The following is a 19432-nucleotide window of genomic DNA, read 5'->3' as shown; positions in this document are numbered from 1 at the left end:
AACTGAAGATTTTCACTCCTGCCAGCATTCCACCTCTTCATTAACATCGTGAAGACCTTGTCTTCATTCCAAAAGAACATTGCAGAGAATTGAACATAATGGTTTCACCAAGTAGGCTGGGAAGAATGGGGCTGCCAAACCGGAAGGAAATATGGGATGCAGCATGCCTGCATCTGACCACAGCAAGGAAGGTTCCACTCAGAAGCTAAATAAGGTCTTAAGTGGTCAAGTAAGTTCTATTAAACTAGTAAATTGTTGTAAAAACCTGCCTGGTTCACTAATGTCCTTTAAGAAAATCTACCTTAACTAATCACATCGACATGTGACTGCAGATGCACAGTAATGTAGTTCACTCCTAATTGCCTCTTTAATATCCTAATAAGGGAACCATTTGTGTCAAAACTGCTACAGACAATGCAAATTAAAACTGAACAGACCAACTAGTATCAACCGAGGCACCAGAAATAATAATTGCAGAAAAGACTAGGAGGAGCTGTGATAGAAGTATTGCTCATGGACGGCTAGAGTAAATATGTAGAAATTATCTTAGCGGCAGACATCCATGCATAGGATGGATTTAAGGCAACTGGCATGAAATTTGAATCAATGTTTCTGCTGCATCAAACTACCAATATTAATTTGCCTATTTATCATCAGTTACATTACAGAAAGTAGGCGTTTTAAAAAATTAAACAAACAAATTAAAGGAGCACATAAATAGTAATGTTTATTGAATGATGATTTTAAGATTATTCTTTAATTCTTATTCTTTATTTTTAACCTACATTTTCTGATATGTGAAAGCAACTCTATTGTTAAGAAATATAAACTGGAAACAAATTAAACTTAAATTTTTATAATAACTAAAAAAAATCAATGAAATGAAACTTCTGGTGACAGTTTACTATTTGTTTCCAGTAGTAAATATTATAAAACTAAAAGGATATAATTTTTCATTCAACGCTGAAATAACATTGAAAATATGCTAAAATAAAAGTGAATTTAAACAACTTATAAATCTAACTTTAATTTCAGACCTTGACATGAAAAAATGTTTGGTGAAAAACATCTCCAGAAACAATTAATATGATGTAACCAAAGTTCACTGATCTACATCACCCATTGCAAACATTAATACAGAGGGGTGTGGTCAATTGGCACAAGTGGGATTGGTCTATATATAAACTATATAAAAAATAACAGTGTCCACATTGTAATTGACTCCCAGAGGATTCACAACAATATGTTAACGGCAGCATTATTTTATCTTCAAGAAGCATGGCTATTCAAAAAGGAATATTGTGCTGGATACAAACTGTCTGCAGCATTATGATCGTTGTTACAGCACTTTCCACAGGTTTGAGATTCAATAGTTTCTCTTGTATTTGTGTTTCTTTTCATTGCTTCAGCTCAAAAATGGTTTGTAATGAAGGGGAGTATTATGTTCCTAAAATCGTAATATTCAAAACACGTTGTGAACATTACTATCTTCTACGTAAAATTTAAACATGCAGATTTAGGATCTCTTTCTGATATCAATATTTGAACAAAGCATTTGAAAGAAACAGAAATGACTGGATTTGTGAGGGTAGTTTATACTTGATGATCCTGTTTGAATTTCTTTGATGATGTAACCAAAGTAGTGGAGAGAAAATTGTCCACTAATGTGAATTATAAGGACATTCGTAAGGGCTTAAAGTCTCTCATTAGGGATTGTAGAAACATTGAAAATAGGAACAAAACAAAGCCATTCAATCATTTGAGCCTGCTTTACCATCCACTTTGATCATCCAACTCCCTGCTCCTGCTTTCTCCCCATCTGCTTTGATCCCTTTATGCTAAGAATTATACCTCCTTCTTGAAAACATAGAATGCTTTGGTTTCAACTGCTTTCAGGTAGCAGATAACTCCACAGACTCCCCACCCTCTTTAGGTGAAGATATTTCTCCTCATCTCAGTCCTAAATACCCTATCCCTTATCTTGAGAACCTCTGGTTTTGGAGTCATTGCAAAAATCCTTCCTACATTTACCCTGTCTAGTTCTGTCAGAATTTTATAAGATTCTAAGACAGCCTCCCTCATTCATCTAAACTCCAGTGAATACAGTCCTCAATAATCCCGTCTCTCCTCATGTGTCAGTCCTACCATCTCAGGAAACAGTCTGGTAAACCTTTGCTGGACCCCCACCACCAGCATCCTTCCTCAGGTGAGGAGACCAATACTGCACACTGACGTTGGCAAAGATCAGGTAGTCTCTGTTCATTCTTAATTATCTTTTCCAGATTGACATTGAAGGCAGAAAGCCATGCCTCATTGTACATGTCCATCATTGCATTGAAATCATTGAGTAGACAAAAATGTTCTGCCTGAGGGATTACGCTGAAAATAGTGAAACTGGACTTTTGTCACAAGGTTGCAGCATACATATTCATGAAGTTAATTTGCCCTGTTTGAATTGAGATGTGGAGGGTGTGAACACCTTCCAAATGAGTTGAAGGATGTTCTGTAAATGACAGTAGTGACCATAAGATATGACAGCAGAATCAGACCATTTGGACCATCGATCACGGCAGATCTGTTTCTCTTTTTTTAATTCATTTTTGGGGATGTGGGTGTCGCTGACTGGCCAGCATTTATTGCCCATCCCTAGTTCCCCTTGAGAAGTTGGTGGTGAACTGCCTTATTGAACTGCTGCGAGTTGCCCCACAATGCCGTTCGAGATGGAATTCCAAAATGTTGATCCAGTGACAGTGAAGGAACAGTCAGTGTCTTGAAGGGGAACTTGAAGGTGGTAGTGTTCCCATTTATCTGCTGCCCTTGTCCTTCTAGATGGACGTGGTTGTGGGTTTGGAAGGTAATCTCTGAGAATCTTCAGTGAATTTTGTAGATAGTATACATTGCTGCCACTGAGCGCCAGTGGTGAAGGGACTGAACATTTGTGAATGCAGTGCCAATCAAATGGGCTGTTTTTTCATGGATGTTATCAAGCTGTTGGAGTTGCACTCATTCAGGCAAGTGGGGAGTATTCTATGCCTTGGACATGGTTGATAGGCTTTGGGGAGTGAGGAGGTGAGTCATTCGCTTAGTATTCCTAGGCTCTGATCTGCTCTTGTAGCCACTGTGTTTATGTGGTCAGTCCAGTTGACTTTCATATCAATGAAAACCCTCAGGATGTAGACAATGGAGGATTCAGTGGTGTAACAGCATTGAATGAGAAAGGGTCAATGGTTACATTGTCTCTCATTGATGATGGTCATAGTCTGGCATTTGTATTGTGCAAAAGCTACTTGCCACTTGTCAGCTGAAACCTGAATATTCAGTATGTGGATGTAACTACTAGTGAAGGTGCAAAACTTGACCTACCCTTGGGAAATAAGGCAGGGCAGGTTACTGGGGTGTCAATGGGGGAGCACTTTGGGGCTAGCAACCATAATTCTATTAGATTTAAAATAGTGATGGAAAAGGATAGACCAGATCTAAAAGTTGAAGTTCTAAATTGGAGGAAGACCATTTTTGATGGTATGAGACAAGAACTTTAAAAAGCTGAATGGGGGCAGATGTTCACAGGTAAAATAATGGCTGGAAAATGGGAAGAGTCAGAAAAGGGGTAACAAGAGTCCTGTTGGGGTGAAAGGAAAGGCTGGTAGGTATAGGGAATGTTGGATGACTAATGAAATTAATGGTTTGGTTTAGAAAAAGAAGGAAGCATATGTTAGGTATGGACAGGATAGATCGAGTGAATCCTTATAAGAGTATAAAGGCAGTAGGAATATACTTAAGAGAGAAATCAGGAGGGCAAAAAGGGACATGATAGCTTTGGCAAATAGAATTAAGGAGAATCCTAAGAGTTTTTACAAACACATTAAGGACAAAAGGGTAACTAGGGAAAGAATAGGATCCCTCAAAAATCAACAAGGCAGCCTTTGTGTGGAGCCGCAAAAATGGGGGAGATACTAAACAAGTATTTTGCATCAGTAGTTACTGTGGAAAAGGATATGGAAGAAGTAGAATGTAGGGAAATAGATGGTGATACCTTCAAAAATGTCCATATTACAGAGAAGGAAATGCTGGATGTCTTGGGTGGATAAATCCCCAGGACCTGATCAAGTGTACCCTAGAACTCTGTGGGAAGCTAGGGAAGCTGAGCCTCTTGCTGAGATATTTGTGTTATTGATAGTCACAAGTGAGGTGCCGGAAGAATGGAGGTTGGCAAACGTGGTGCCACTGTTTAAGAAAGGTGGTAAGAACAAGCCAGGGAACGAAAGACCGGTGAGCCTGACATCGGTGGTGGGCAAGTAGTTGGAGGGAATCCTGAGGGACAGGATGTACATGTATTTGGAAAGGCAAGGACTGATTAGCAGTAGACAACATAGCTTTGTGCATGGGAAATCATGTCTCACAAACTTGATTGACTTTTTTGAAGAAGTAACAAAGAGGATTGATGAGGGCAGAGTGGTAGGCGTTCGACAAGGTTCCCCATGGGATACTTGTTAGCAAGGTTAGATCTCACAGAATAAAAGGAGAACTAGCCATTTGGATACAGAACTGGCTCAAAGGTAGAAGACAGAGGGTGGTGGTGGAGAGATGTTTTTCAGACTGGAGGCCTGTGACCAGTGGAGTGCCAAAAGGATCGGTGCTGGGTCCACTACTTTTCATCATTTATATAAATGATTTGGATGTGAGCATTAGAGGTTTAGTTAGTGAGTTTGCAGATGACACCAAAATTGGAGGTGTAGTGGACAGCTAAGAGGGTTACCTCAGATTACAACGGGATCTTGATCAGATGGGCCAATAGGCTGAGAAGCGGCAGATGGAATTTAATTCAGATAAATGTGAGGTGCTGCATTTTGGGAAAGCAAATCTTAGCAGGACTTATACACTTAATAGTAAGGTCCTAGGGAGTATTGCTGAACAAAGAGACCTTGGAGTGCAGGTTCATAGCTCCTTGAAAGAGGAGTCGCAGGTAGATAGGATGATGAAGAAGGTGTTTGGTATTTATTGGTCAGAGTATTGTGTACATGAGTTGGGAGGTTATGTTGCAGCTGTACAGGTCATTGCTTAGGCCACTGTTGGAATATTGTGTGCAATTCGGGTCTCCTTCCCATCGGAAAGATGTGTAACTTGAAAGGGTTCAGAAAAGATTTACAAGGATGTTGCCAGTGTTGGAGGATTTGAGCTATAGGAAGAGGCTGAACAGGCTGGGGCTGTTTTCCCTGGAGCTTTGGAGACTGAGGGGTGACCTTATAGAGGTTTATAAAATCATGAGGGGCATGGATAGAATAAATAGACAAAGTCTTTTCCACAAAGGGTGGTGCAGTCCAGAACTAGAGGGCATAGGTTTAGGTTGAGAGGGGAAAGATATAAAAGAGACCTAAGGGGCAACTTTTTCAGGCAGACGGTGGTACGTGTATGGAATGAGCTGCCAGAGGATGTGGTGGAGACTGGTACAATTGCAATATTTAAAAGGCATTTGGATGGATATATGAATAGAAAGAGTTTGGAGGAATATGGCCCAGGTGCTGGCTTGTGGGACTAAAGTGGGTTGGGATATCTGGTCGGCATGGACGGGTTGGACTGAAGGATCCGTTTCCATGCTATATATTTCTAGGACTCTAACCACCAGAGACTTTGCCCCCTGACACCCACTGGCTCCAGTTTTGCTAGGGCCCCTTGTTGCTGCACTCGGGTGAATGCAGCCTTGAAGTCAAGGGCAGTCACTCTCATCTCACTTCTGGAATTCAGCTCTTTTGTCCATGTTTGGACCAAGACTGTAATGAGGTCAGGCTAGCCTCCAGCACTTCCTCTGGCAGCTCCTTCCATATACCCACCACCAGCTGCATGAAAAAGCTGCCTCTTAGGTCCCTTTTATATCTTTCCTCTCTCACCCTAATCCTTTGCCCTTTTCTTCTCGACTCCCCCACCCTAGGGAAAAGGGTTTGTCTATTTAACCTATCCAAGATCCAAGTTGGAACTGAAAAGTGGAAGTTGACTTACATGGTGAAGGTACAGAGTAGGAGTAAGATCAAATCGATTCATAGCCAAAAGCCTGATCGAAGTCTGTTTATATATGTCCAAACATTACCAAAGTTTGATGAGAAGGACAGAGAAGAATTTTCCATTTCATTTGAGAACGCGGCTAAACAAATGAAATAGCAGGTGACCATGTGGGTATTGCTGGTTCGAACAAAATTAGTAGGCAGAACTAGTGACATATTTGTATCATAATCTGATGAGATGTCTGGGGAGTATGATGAGGTGAAAAAGGCCATCTTTAGTATATATGAACTAATAGTGCCAGAGGCCTACACACAAGGTTTTAAAAATCTAAGGAGGAAACCTGGTCAAATGTACATCGAGTTTTAAAGGATCAAACAATGTAATTTTGATAGGTGAATAAGGGCATTGAAAATAGATCAAACAATGACACTTTTAGAAGAGTTCAAAAGTTCACTTCCTGGAGCAGTGAGAACTCAAATAGAAGAGCAGAGGACTTAAATTGCAGGACTAGCTGCAGAAATGGCAAATGTTTATGAATTAATTCACAAATCAAAGTTTGGCATCCAACATCAATTTCAATCTGTGGGGGACAGAAATTGGGGAAAAGAGAAATCCTCAGGTGTTAAAGGAATAGGAGACCTCATTGAAAATAGTAAACATAGTTTACCTCAGATTAAAAAAGAAACCCATGAGGGAATAAGAGAAATAAAAACCTCAGATAGTTTCACTATAATAAAGCAGAACATATGCAGTTGCAGTTTTAGTTGTTTAGAAAAGGAACTGAAAAGATGAGTGTGAGAAAACAGGAGAAGCCAGTGGGGTTTATTAAAGTAAAGATGATCCCAGTAGAAACTAAACATATATACTATTTTGGATACTTTTGAGGGGGATGACTTACCAGGGGTATGCAGTGGGGCCCAGGTCTCTGGCACAGAACCTGTCCCTGTTGCACACCAGGGAAGGAGGGAAAGGAGGAGAGTGTTAATCATTGGGGACTCAATAGTTAGAGGCTCAGGTAAAAGGTTTGTAGGAAACGAATGAAACTCGCGGTTGGTGTGTTGCCTCCCAGATGCCAGGGTTCATGATGTCTCGGATTGTATCTTTGGGGTCGTGAAGGGAGAGGGTGGCCAGCCTCAAGTCGTTGTCCATGTAGGTACCAATGACATAGGTAGAAAGAGGGATAGGGATGTAAGGCAGGATTTCAGGGAGCTAGGGTGGAAGCTGAGAGCTAGAGCAAACAGAGTTGTTATCTCTGGTTTGTTGCCCGTGCCACATGATAGCGAGGCAAGGAATAGGGAGAGATATCAGCTGAACACGTGGCTGCAAGGATGGTGCAGGAGGGAGGGTTTAAGGTTCTTGGATAAATGGGGCTCACTCTGGGGAAGGTGGGACCTGTACAAACCGGACGGTCTTCACTTGAACCAGAGGGGTACTAATATCCTGGGTAGGAAACTTGCTGGTGTTATTTGGGTGGGTTTAAACTAGCTCAGCAGGGGGATGGGAACTGGAGGTGTAGCTGCAGTGCACAGAAGGACAGGGTCAGGATTTCAGGGTCACAGGAATGTGCTCTGGCAGACAGCGAAGTGGTTTGAAATGTGTTTACTTCAATGCCAGAAGTATCCGAAATAAGGTAGGTGAGCTTGCAGCAACGATAGGTACCTGGGACTTCGATGTTGTGGCCATTTTGGAGACATGGATAGAGCAGTTGAGGAATGGATGTTGCAGATTCCAGGGTTTAGATCTTTCATTAAGAACAGGTAAGGCGGCAAAAGAGGGGGAGGCGTGGCCTTGTTAGTCAAGGATAGTATAACAGTGGCTGAGAGAACTTTTGATGAGGACTCCTCTACTGAGGTAATGTGGGCTGAGGTTAGAAACAGGAAAGGAGAGGTCATACTGCTTGGAGTTTTTTATAGGCCTCCGCAGAGTTCCAGGGAGGTAGAAGAGAGGATTTACAAAAGTAGGAGTAGGAGTGAAAGGAACAGGGTGGTCATTATAGGGGACTTTAACTTCCCCAACATTGACTGGAAATGCTATAACTCTAGTACGTCGGATGGATTAGTTTTTGTCAAACGTGTACAGGAGGGTTTCCTGACACAGTATGTCAAAGGGCCGACAAGAGGGGAGGCCACACTTGATCTGGTGCTTGGTAATGAATCAGGCCAAGTGTTTGATTTAGTTGTAAGTGAGCACTTTGGAGAGAGTGACCATAATTCAGTACGTTTAGTTCAGTGATGGAAAGGGATAGGTACTGTCACAGGTCAAGAGCTATCGATGGGGCAAGGGTAACTATAATGCAATTAGGCAAGAATTAGGATGCATAGAATGGGGTAGAAAAATGCAGGGGATGCACACAATGGAAATGTGGAGTTGGTTTAAGGAACAGATATTGCGTGTCCTTGATAGGTATGTCCCTGTCAGGCAGGGAGGAAGTGATAAGGTAAGGGAACCGTGGTTTACAACAGAAATTGCATTTCTTGTTACGAAGAAGAAGAAGGAGGCTTATGTGTTGATGAGGCAAGATGGTACAGATGACGCAATGGAGAGTTATAGCTCAGCCAGGAAGGATTCAAAGAGAGAGTTAACAAGAGCAAAGAGAGGACATGAGCAGTCTTTAGTAAATAGAATAAAGGAGAACTTTAAAGCTTTCTGTAGGTATGTGAGGAATAAAAGAATGATTAGGGTAAGAATAGGGCCAATCAAAGAAGTGGGAAGTTGAGTGTGGACCCTGTGGAGATCGGAGAGGCACTAAACGAACATTTCTCATCGGTGTTCACTCAGGAAAAGGAGAATATTGTAGAGGAGACGAATGACATACAAGATATTAGACTAGAAAGGATCGAGGTTAGTTACGCACAGGTGTTATCAATTCTAGAAGGAGTGAAAGTAGACAAGTCCCCTGGGATGGGTGGGATTTATCTGAGGATTCTCTGGGAAGCTAGGGAGGAGATAGCAAAGCCTTTGGCTTTGATATTTGAGTCGTCATTGTCTACAGGTTTGGTATCAGAGGACTGGAGGATTGCAAATGTTGTGCCCTTGTTCAAGAAGGGCAGTAGAGATGACCCAGAAAATTATAGACCAGTGAGCCTTACTTCTAAAGTAGGAAAGGTTTTGGAAAGGACTATAAGAGATAAGTTTTATAATCATCTAGCAAGCAACAATTTGATTTCAGATAGTCGACATGGTTTCGTCAAGGGCAGGTTGTGTCTCACAAACTTCATTGAGTTTTTTGAGAAGGTGACCAAGCATGTAAATGAGGGTAGGGCAGTTGACGTGGTATACATGGACTTCAATAAAGCCTTTGATAAGGTTCCACATGATAAGTTGTTGGAGAAAATGCAGAGGCATGGGATTGAGGGTGATTTAGCAGTTTGGATTAGAAGCTGGCTTTCTGAAAGAAGGCAGCGAGTGGTGGTTGATGGAAAATATTCAGCCTGGAGTCCGGTTCCTAGTAGTGTGACACAAGGATCTGTTTTGGGCCACTGCTGTTTGTCATTTTTATAAATGACTTAGACGCAGGCAGAGGTAGATGAATTAGTAAATTTGCAGACGAGACTAAAGTCGGTGGAGTAGTGGACAGTGTGAAAGAATGTTACAGGTTGCAGGGGGACTTGGATAAACTGCAGAATTGGGCTGAGAGGTGGCAAATGGAGTTCAATGCAGCTAAATGTGAGGTGATGCACTTTGGGAAGAATAACAGGAAGGCAGAATACTGGGTCAATGGAAAGATTCTTGGTAGTGTGGATGTGCAGAGGGATCTTGGAGTCCATGTACACAGATCCCTGAAAATTGCCACCTAGGTGGATAGTGCTGTAAAGAAGGCATAGGTTTCATTTGTAGAGGGATTGAGTTACGGAGCCACAATATCATGCTGCAAATATACAAAACGCTGGTGCGGCCACACTTGGTATATTGTGTACAGTTCTGGTCCCCATATTTCGGGAAGGATGTGGAAGCATTGGAAAAGGTGCAGAGGAGATTTACCAGGATGTTGCCTGGTCTGGAGGGAAGGTCTTATGAGGAAAGGCTGAGAGACTTGAATCTGTTCTCATTGGAAAGAAGGAGGTTAAGGGGGGTTTTGATAGATACATACAGGATGATCAGAGGATTAGATAAGGTCGGCAGTGAAAGTCTTTTGCCTAGGATGATAACGTCAGCGTGTACGAGGGGGCATAACTACAAATTGAGGAGCGATAGATTTAGGACAGATGTCAGAGGCACGTTCTTTACGCAGAGAGTGGTAAGGGCGTGGAATGCACTACCTGCTAACATCGTCAACTCAGCCACATTAGGGAGATTTAAACAATCCTTAGATAAGCACATGGATGATTTTGGGATAGTTTTGGGGGACGAGCTGAGAATAGTTCACAACATCGAGGACCGAAGGGCCTGATCTGCGCTGTATTGTTCTAGGTTCTATGTTCTAAAGAGTTGCAAAAGAATAAACAGCCTGGTCAGTGGATGGTTAATATGAAAGTACCAGATCTCTTTGAAGAATTTCCCTGTGTGGGTAACGTTTAATCATGTGTATCAGGAGGAATAGGTACATAACTTAAAATTTTAAGAGATACAGAAGCAAGTCAATCTTTGATGGTGAGAAATAAGGAGATGTGAACTTTGGAAATATTACAGAAAGGTTGTAATATGTGGAATTTGTGGTGAGAAGAGTAGTGTTTTATTGTATAGAGTGAGGTTAGAGAATGCGGTGAGAAGTGAAGTGATGGTAAGAGTAATAGAGAAATTCTCTATTCTGGAGGTATAGTTTATCCTCAGGAATGATGTAGCTGCATCACAGGTGGAAGTGATGCCTGCTTTGGTTGAAAAGCTAGTGGAAAATCAGGCAACTGATATATTACAGCAAGTATATCCTGGGACTTTTCCTGACTGTGTGGTAACCAGGTTACAGTGCCACAGGAGCAGAAATCAAAGAATAAAGGTAAGGAAGTTGAAGTTCAATTATCAAATGATTAAAAAAAGCAAGAACAGATAGAAGACAAAGTGGACATTTTTTGAGAGGTTAGTTGAATTACAACAAAGAGATGAAAAACTAAAGTGGTTGTATCAAAAAGCAAACACAGAAGAAGAATGTGAGTGTATCTCAAAATGTTACTGTCTTAAAAATGAGGTTTTGATGAGGAAATGAAGACCATTACCTATACAGGCAGATGAAAAATGGGCAGACATTAATCAACTTGTATTACCAGTGGGTTATAGAAAGGAGGTGTTACAGGTAGTACATGATGTATTAGTAAGAGTTCATTTGGGAGGAAGGAAAACAGAAGCCAAAATACAACTTCATTTTTTTGAGCTGGACTACACAGAGATATGGTTGAATTTTGTCAGACATGTCATAAATGTCAGGTAATAGAAAAACCTTAGGCAGTTTTAAAACAAGTTCCATTAATGCCTATTCAGTATTTGAGGAGCCTTTCGCAAGGGTCTTAATTAATTGCATGGAAATGCTCCCTAAAAAAAGAGTGAATCAATATTTGTTGACCATAGTGGATGTGACTATTCGATTTCCAGAGTCCTTTCCATTATTGTATTGTTTTCCCTGGAGCGTTGGAGGCTGAGGGGTGACCTTATAGATGTTTACAAAATTATGAGGGGCATGGATAGGGTAAATAGGCAAAGTCTTTTCCCTGGGGTCGGGGAGTCCAGAATTGGAGGGCATAGGTTTAGGGTGAGAGGGGAAAGATATAAAAGAGACCTAAGGGCCAACTTTTTCACGCAGAGGGTGGTATGGGTATGGAATGAGCTGCCAGAGGAAGTGGTAGAGGCTGGTACAATTGCAACATTTAAGAGGCATTTGGATGGGTATATGAATAGGAAGGGTTTGGAGGGATATGTGCAGGGTGCTGGCAGGTGGGACTAGTTTGGGTTGGGATATCTGGTCGGCATGGACGTGTTGGTCCAAAGGGTCTGTTTCCATGCTGTACATCTCTATGACTCTCTGACTATGACTCTATGTAATATCATGGCCTCAAGGCTTGCAGAAGAGTTACTCAAACTGTTTACTAGAAATGGACTACCTACAGACATACAATAAGATCAAGGGCAATATTTTGCATCAAAATTATTCAAGGGAGTTATGGATAGCTTAGGAATAAAATGATTTAAATCAACTACACACCATGCAGAAATGCAAGGAGCATTAGAATGGTGGCATCAAACTTTAAAGATCATGTTGAGGGATTATAGTCAAGACTATCCAGAGAATTCAGATAAAGGATTTCCATTTGTACTGTCTTGCAATTCGGGATGCACCTAATGAATCAACTAAACTCAGTCCATTTGAATTAGTTTTTGGGTATGAGGTGAGAGGACCATTGAAATTAAATAAGGAGAAATTGGTAAGTGAGAGTTCAGAGACCACATATTTGGACTATGTGTCAAATTTTGAGGTTAAATAGAATGGATGAGTTTGCTAGCAGTACTTGAAAGTAGTTCAGGCAGCATCTGAGGAGCAGGAAAATCGACATTTCGGGCCTGATCCCTTCATACTTCATTCCTGACGAAGGGCTCCGATCCAAACTATCAATTTTCCTGCTCCTCAGATGCTGCCTGACCTGCTGTGCTTTTCCAGCAACACACTCTCAACTCTGATCTCCAGACCTTACTGTCTCCCAGCACTTGAAAGTAGCCCAGAATGTGATGAAACAGGAAGCAGACAAGAAATCAAAAATTCATAGTTTCACTGGAGGAGAAAAAGGTTTAGTACTACTACCAGAAGTAAGTAAACCTTTAAAAGCAAGGTTTAGTGAGTCTTATTAAATTGAAAGAAAACTACATGAGTTGAATTATTTGATAAGAACACCAGATAGAAGTAAACTCACAGAATGTGTCATGTGAATATGCTCATATGGTATTTTGATAGGGAAGGAAAGCAAAAGGAGAATGTGTTACCTGTTACAACTCAGAGTGACGAACCAAATGCAGATGATTCTGAATTTGACATTGCTCAAATTCAACTGGATAATGTGAAAGTTTTTAAAAACTGGGATAAATTATTGAATTACCTTCCAGAGGAAAATCGAAATGATCTGAAAGAGTTATTAATTACATGAAGAGATATGTAGGAATAAGCTGGGAAATACTAATATGATTAGGCATGATGTAGATACAGGAAATGGTATTTCAATTAAACAACATCCTGAAACTCTTAATACTCTAAAATGGGCACAGGTTCAAAAAGAGGTTGAAATCATGCTCAAAGACAATATAATCCAAGTGACTTGCAACGAATACAGCTCACCCACAGTGATGGTGCCAAAACCAGATGGTAGCCAACGTTTATATGGTGATTACCATAACATCAACATAGTTACAAAATATGATTCCTATCCTATTCCATATGTGGAAGACTTCATTGAGAAAGTGGGACACACAACTTATATTTCGAAGCTGGACTTACTTAAAGGATACTGGGAGAAACTTTATCTGAGAGAACAAAGGAAATTTTGTTAACACTGAAGGGAATTTACTCGTTTAAAGTTATGCCATTTGGTATGAAAAATGCACCAGCTACATTTCAAAGACTAACCAATAATCTCATTTTGGGATTACCTAATTGAGTGGTACACATAGACAATCTGGTGATCTTTAATCATACACGAAAGGAACATTTGGAGCATCTATTGGAATTTTTTGATTGACTTCAGAAGGTGGGCTTGGTGATAAACCTGGCTAAGAGTGAGTTCGCAAAAGCCCAAGTCATATATCATAGGCCGTATCAATGGACATGGACAGATGGCCCCACTGAATTTGAAAACAAAGGTTAGTGGGAATTTTCCCACACAACTGACAAAGAGGGAAGTAGTGCTATGATTCCCAGAACTGAATGGTTTTATTGAAAATTTGTACCAAATTTTAGCTGCATGGTTGCTCCACTGACTGACCTTTTTAAGAAATGCAGAAAATTTCAGTGGATGGAGGAATGTAAGAAGGCATTTGACAGCCTGAAAACTGTGTTCACCATCATTGCAGTGCTAGTCACACCTAATTTTGCAAAGCCTATCAAAACAGTTATCGATGCGAGTGATATTAGTGTCGGTGCTGTACACTTGCAAGGAGACAAGATGATAAAAAGACCAAATGACCATTTTCCAGAAAGTTGAATATTCGTCAACAGAAATATTCACAATTGAGAAGAAGACCGTGCATTTGGTGTTGGTGCTGCAACATTTCAATGTTAATGTTGCCAGTAACGTGTCTGAGACAATTTTACATACTGATCATAACCATATGGTTTTTGGAAAAATTTAAAGATAAAAATACCAGACTGTTTAGATGGAGTTTGTTGTTGCAGACACTTAATTTGAAAATTATATATGTGGCAGCATGTCAGAATTCAATTGCTGACACATTGTTCTAACCTTGATGAAGGAAGTCAAAGGTTCGGTGGTGGAAGAAACTGTGTTAATTGGACTGCAGCATTGTACATTTGCATGCTCAGAGTCAATATAATAGAGTAAGATTAAAGAGTTTTAAAAATGAAGCCATCTTTGTATCGTGATAGTTCCTTTTTTGGGGGGGGGTGGGTGTGGAGATGTGAGGATATAATGGTTCCAAGAGGTGTATTTTGTCCTTTTCTTTTCGGGAGCGGTTTTGAGCCATAGGTATGAGCTGTCTCTTTCAAGCCAATAAAGTCAACAGCCTTGGGGTTTATTTTAAGTTGGAACAATAGAAACAGCATGAATGGGTGGGGTCAGGCTCCCAAAGAACCAGGGTTCATTCAGCATTTGTTGGGGTATTGATGTTGCTTGTTGAAGCATGTGTGTATCTAGAGTCATAGAATCCCTACAGTGTGGAAGCAGCCCATTGAGTCCACACCAACTCTCTGAAGAGCATCCCACATATAATGACCCCACTACTACATCCCTGTATTTTCCATGGCTAATTTACCTAGCCTGGAGAAAGTGAGGACTGCAGATGCTGGAGATTAGAGCTGAAAATGTGTTGCTGGAAAAGCGCAGCAGGTCAGGCAGCATCCAAGGAACAGGAGAATCGACGTTTCGGGCATAGGTTTTCCTGAAGAAGGGCTTATGCCCGAAACGTCGATTCTCCTGTTCCTTGGATGCTGCCTGACCTGCTGCACTTTTCCAGCAACACATAATCTACCTAGCCTACACATCCCTGGACACTATAGACAATTTAGCAAGGTCAGTTCACCTAACCTGCACATCTTTGGACTGTAGGAGCAAAATAGAGTACCCGGAGGAATCCCACACAGACATGGGTAGAACATGCAAACTTCATACAGACAATACCCTGCGAATGGATTTGAACCCAGATTCCTGGTGTTGTGAGGTAGCAGTGCTATACATTGAGCCACCATGCCTACAGCTAAAAGCTTGGGTTCTCTCACCGCTGCCAGAATCATAAGTGAGATAATCTGCTTTACTGAATTTGCCTTTGCAAACGGTATATTTATGGGAGTTTACTACATGGGAACATCTGCTGTTTCGTAGTTTAAAATTCTACAATGCAATTAAGTGGAGCTGAGGTTTTAAAACCAAAAGAAAGAAGAATTTATATTTTAATTTCAGAACTAAAAAAGTTGGTTTTGCTTAAAACTCAGCTGGAGAAAGTGAGGATTGCAGATACTGGAGAGTCAAACAGTGTGGTGCTGGAAAAGCACAGCAGGTCAGGCAGCATACGGGAAGCAGGAGAGTGGACATTTCTGCATAAACCCTTAATCAGGAATATGGAAGGGAAAAGGGGCTGAGAGATAAATAGCGTGATGAGGGTGGGTCTGAGAGGGAAGGTAGCTGGGAAGGCAATAGGCAGATGCAGGTGAGAGTAATTGTGAAAGGTTGTTGAGGAGAGTGGAGTGGATAAATGGGAAGGAAGATAAACAGGTGGGACAGGTCAAAAGGGGGGGTGCTGAGTTGGATCTGGAATGAGGTGGGGGGGCACTGGGAGATTTGGAAACTAGTGAAGTCAATATTGATGCTGTATGGTTGAGTCCCAAGGTTAAGATGAGGCATTCTTCCCCATTTGTCGGGTGGCTTGGATTTGGCGGAAAAGGAGGCCCAGGACTTGCATTCCTTGTGGAGTGGGAGGGAGAGTTGAAGTGGCCTGCCATCAGTTTTTTGGTATGTGTCCTAGAAATATTCCCTGAAACGCTCTGCGAGTTGGCATTCTGTCTCCCCGATATAGAGGAGACTACATCGAGAGCAACAGATTCAGCAGATGAGGTGGGTGGATGTGCAGGAAAATCTCCACTAAATGTAAGAAGATCCTTTGGGGCCTTGGATGGAGGTGAGGGGGTAGGGTGGAAAGAAGCTTTTATACCGCCTGCAGCGGCAAGGGAAAGTGCCGGGTGTGGAGGGTGGGTTGATGGGGGCCATGGACCGAACGAGGGAATCACAGAGCGAACGGTCTCTGTGGAATGCAGATAGGGGTGGGGAGGGAGGCTCTGATGGTGGGGTCTGATTGTAGATGGCAGAAATGTAGAGGATAATTGCGTTATATCCGGAGATTAGTGGGTAGAAGGTGAGGACCGGGGAGGGAGGATTCTCTCCTTGTTGCGGTTGTCAATCTCTGATTTACAGTTCTCAGAGACATGCTTTTAAATACTACTCTATTAAGACACTCAAGCAAAGGATGACCATAAAGCAGTCATACAACGAACTTAAACACAAGCGCAGATAATTTGTCTCTCTCTATTTCTATAGAAACAGAATTGTACGCATTTCTAAATTTAAACTCTGTTTCTCCACCAGCCTCCAATGAGACAACAGAGGTTCAATCCATTTCTTCCCAGTCATCACATAAGACAGCATCACCTTTGGCAGGTTAGTACATGACCATCATTCAGTACTTCACTGTAATTAACTGACCACTTTCACACACATTCTTCAAATAACGTTATCTTCCATGCCTACAGGTAGATTAACGAAAACCACAACAATTTCATCTACATCACAAAGTACACCATTCGAATCAGCAACCACACCAGCAGAACAAACAACAGACTCAATATCATCCCACATAACTACAACTCCAGAATATACAGGTCGGTATTCATCAATCTTTACAGTACTCCTTCTAATGAATAAGCAAAGGGAGCTTTCATCTTTTCTTCAACAACTCACCAATGTATTTTTTTCAAAATACTCGCAAAGTACATACTTGGACAAATTTCTATCAACTAGCATCTCTGATTAAATAGTCATTCAAGTGCCTTCCTCCAAATTCTTTATCTCTTCATACACTTTCAGCACAATCTCCAACAAACTTAAATCATTCATCCCTACCTTTAAAATGGGAAACAATTTTTCCACATTGTGTGCTACATTGTCCATGTGACAGCCATTGCTTTCTTACAATTTTAATCTATCATTGACAGCCAAGAATAGCAGGAAATTGTTCATCAATCTTACATTTGACATCAGTCAGACGAGCATAACGTTGTCAAATTAGCATGCACCAACAACACGAATGCAAATTCAGCAGATACAATCATTGGTTTATCATTCAGTATCTGATTACTGCACTCAGAGACATGCTTTTCAACACTATGCTGTTAAGACACACAAGCAAAGAAACATTCTACATCATTCATACAACTAAATTGAACACGTGCAGAAATTTCATTTCTCTATATTTCAACAGAAACAAAATCATACGCTTTTCTAACTTTAAAGTCTGCTTTCTCACCAGCCTCCAATGGAAAAACAGAGTTTCAATCCATTTCCTCTCAGTCATCAAGTCAGACACCATTACCTTTGGCAGGTTAGCATATGATCTTCATTGTGTAAATCTGCAGTTGTTTGTTGTTTTTGTTCTTAACAATCGTAAACGTTTCAATTTTATCATTCAATCTCAGATTTAATGCTCTCAGAGACATGATTTCCAATACTACTCTATTGAGACCATTAAGAAAAGGATAATTCTACTTCATTTATACAGTTACCTTAAACACAAACACAGAAATTTCATCTCTTTCTATTTCTATAGGAACAGAATCCTGGGCAACTTTAAACTTTAAATCTGTTTCTTCATCAGACTCCAATGGGACAACAGAGTTTTCCTCCATTCCTTCCCAGTCGTCAAGTCAGACACCATCACCTTTGGCAGGTAAGTACATCACCTTTGTCCTGAACATCACTGTAATCAACTGACCACATTCTAGTTACATTATCTTCCACGTCCACAGGTGAGTCAATGGAAATAACAACAATTTCATCTACGTCACAAAGTACGCCATTTGAATCAGCAACCACAGCAGCAGAGCAAACAACACTCTCAATATCATCCCACAAGACTACATCTCCAGAATATACAGGTAGGTATTCATTAACCTTAACAATACTCCTTCTAACGACAAGCATAGGGAGCTTTCCTCATTCCTTCAACAAATTACCAACATCATTTTTTTCAAAAACACTCCCAAAGTACATACTTGGACAAATTTCTGTCAACCAGCATCTCTGATTAAATACTCATTCAAGTACCTTCTTCCAAATTCTTCCTTCCTTCATAAATATGAAAATCACTTTCCAACAAACTAAACTCTTTCAATAATTTCTTCGAAGTGGGTAATAATTTTTCCATATTAGGTTCAAACTCGTCCATACAACAGGCCCTCCTTTCTCCCAACGACATTCTTTTCCATAATTGACAACAAAGAAATGGCAGGAAATTATTCATCAATTTTATATTTCACATCATTCAGAACTGCCATCACAATGTCCAATTCAGCTGCACCAACAACATAAATTCAAATTCACCAGAGTTTAAGGGAACTACAGTGATTTGATGCTTTCATCTTAACAATCATAAATGTTGCAATCATTGATTTATCATTCAACCTATGATTTTCTGCTTTCAGAGATTGGCTTTTTCATTCACGCACTCAAGTAAAGAATGATTCCACATAATTCATACAGCTAACTTCAACACAAGTGCAGATATTTCATCTATATTTCTATAGAAACAGAATCATACACATCTCTCGACTTTACATCTATTTCTTGATCATTCTCCAATGTGCTGCTCCTTTACCAAGGTTAGGTTGTCCTTGGGGGGTTTTTCAGTGGTCCCAAGGACACAGGCTCTGAAATGTCTGGGGTTAGACAATAGACAATTGACAATAGGTGCAGGAGTAGGCCATTCTGCCCTTCAAGCCTGCACCACCATTCAATATGATCATGGCTAATCATCCTTAATCAGTATCCTGTTCCTGCCTTATCTCCATAACCCTTGATTCCACTATCCTTGAGAGCTCTATCCAACTCTTTCTTAAGTGAATCCAGAGACTGGGCCTCCACTGCCCTCTGGGGCAGAGCATTCCACACAGCCATCACTCTCTGGGTGAAGATTTTTCTCCTCATCTCTGTCCTAAATGGTTTATCCCGTATTTTAAGCTGTGTCCTCTCGTTCGGCACTCACCCTTCAGCGGAAACATGTTTCCAGCCTCCAGAGTGTCCCA

General features: G+C 40.9%; 1 protein-coding gene across 1 annotated transcript in view; it reads left to right on the top strand.

The window, feature by feature from the left end:
* The first annotated feature begins 1237 nt into the window (after positions 1–1237).
* Positions 1238–19432, top strand: part of LOC122554889 (putative protein TPRXL) — a 44488-nt gene continuing 26293 nt past the window's right edge. The window contains exons 1-5 of the mRNA XM_043700264.1: positions 1238–1357; positions 16722–16793; positions 16886–17014; positions 18007–18078; positions 18158–18286. Of these exons, the coding sequence (XP_043556199.1) occupies positions 1279–1357; positions 16722–16793; positions 16886–17014; positions 18007–18078; positions 18158–18286 (481 nt within the window). The 5' untranslated portion in view covers positions 1238–1278. The remainder of the gene's footprint in view (positions 1358–16721; positions 16794–16885; positions 17015–18006; positions 18079–18157; positions 18287–19432) is intronic.

The sequence above is a fragment of the Chiloscyllium plagiosum genome, chromosome 1 (assembly GCF_004010195.1).
Source record: "Chiloscyllium plagiosum isolate BGI_BamShark_2017 chromosome 1, ASM401019v2, whole genome shotgun sequence".
In the NCBI taxonomy this organism is placed as follows: domain Eukaryota; kingdom Metazoa; phylum Chordata; class Chondrichthyes; order Orectolobiformes; family Hemiscylliidae; genus Chiloscyllium; species Chiloscyllium plagiosum.
This window is presented reverse-complemented; position numbering and strand designations above follow the sequence as displayed.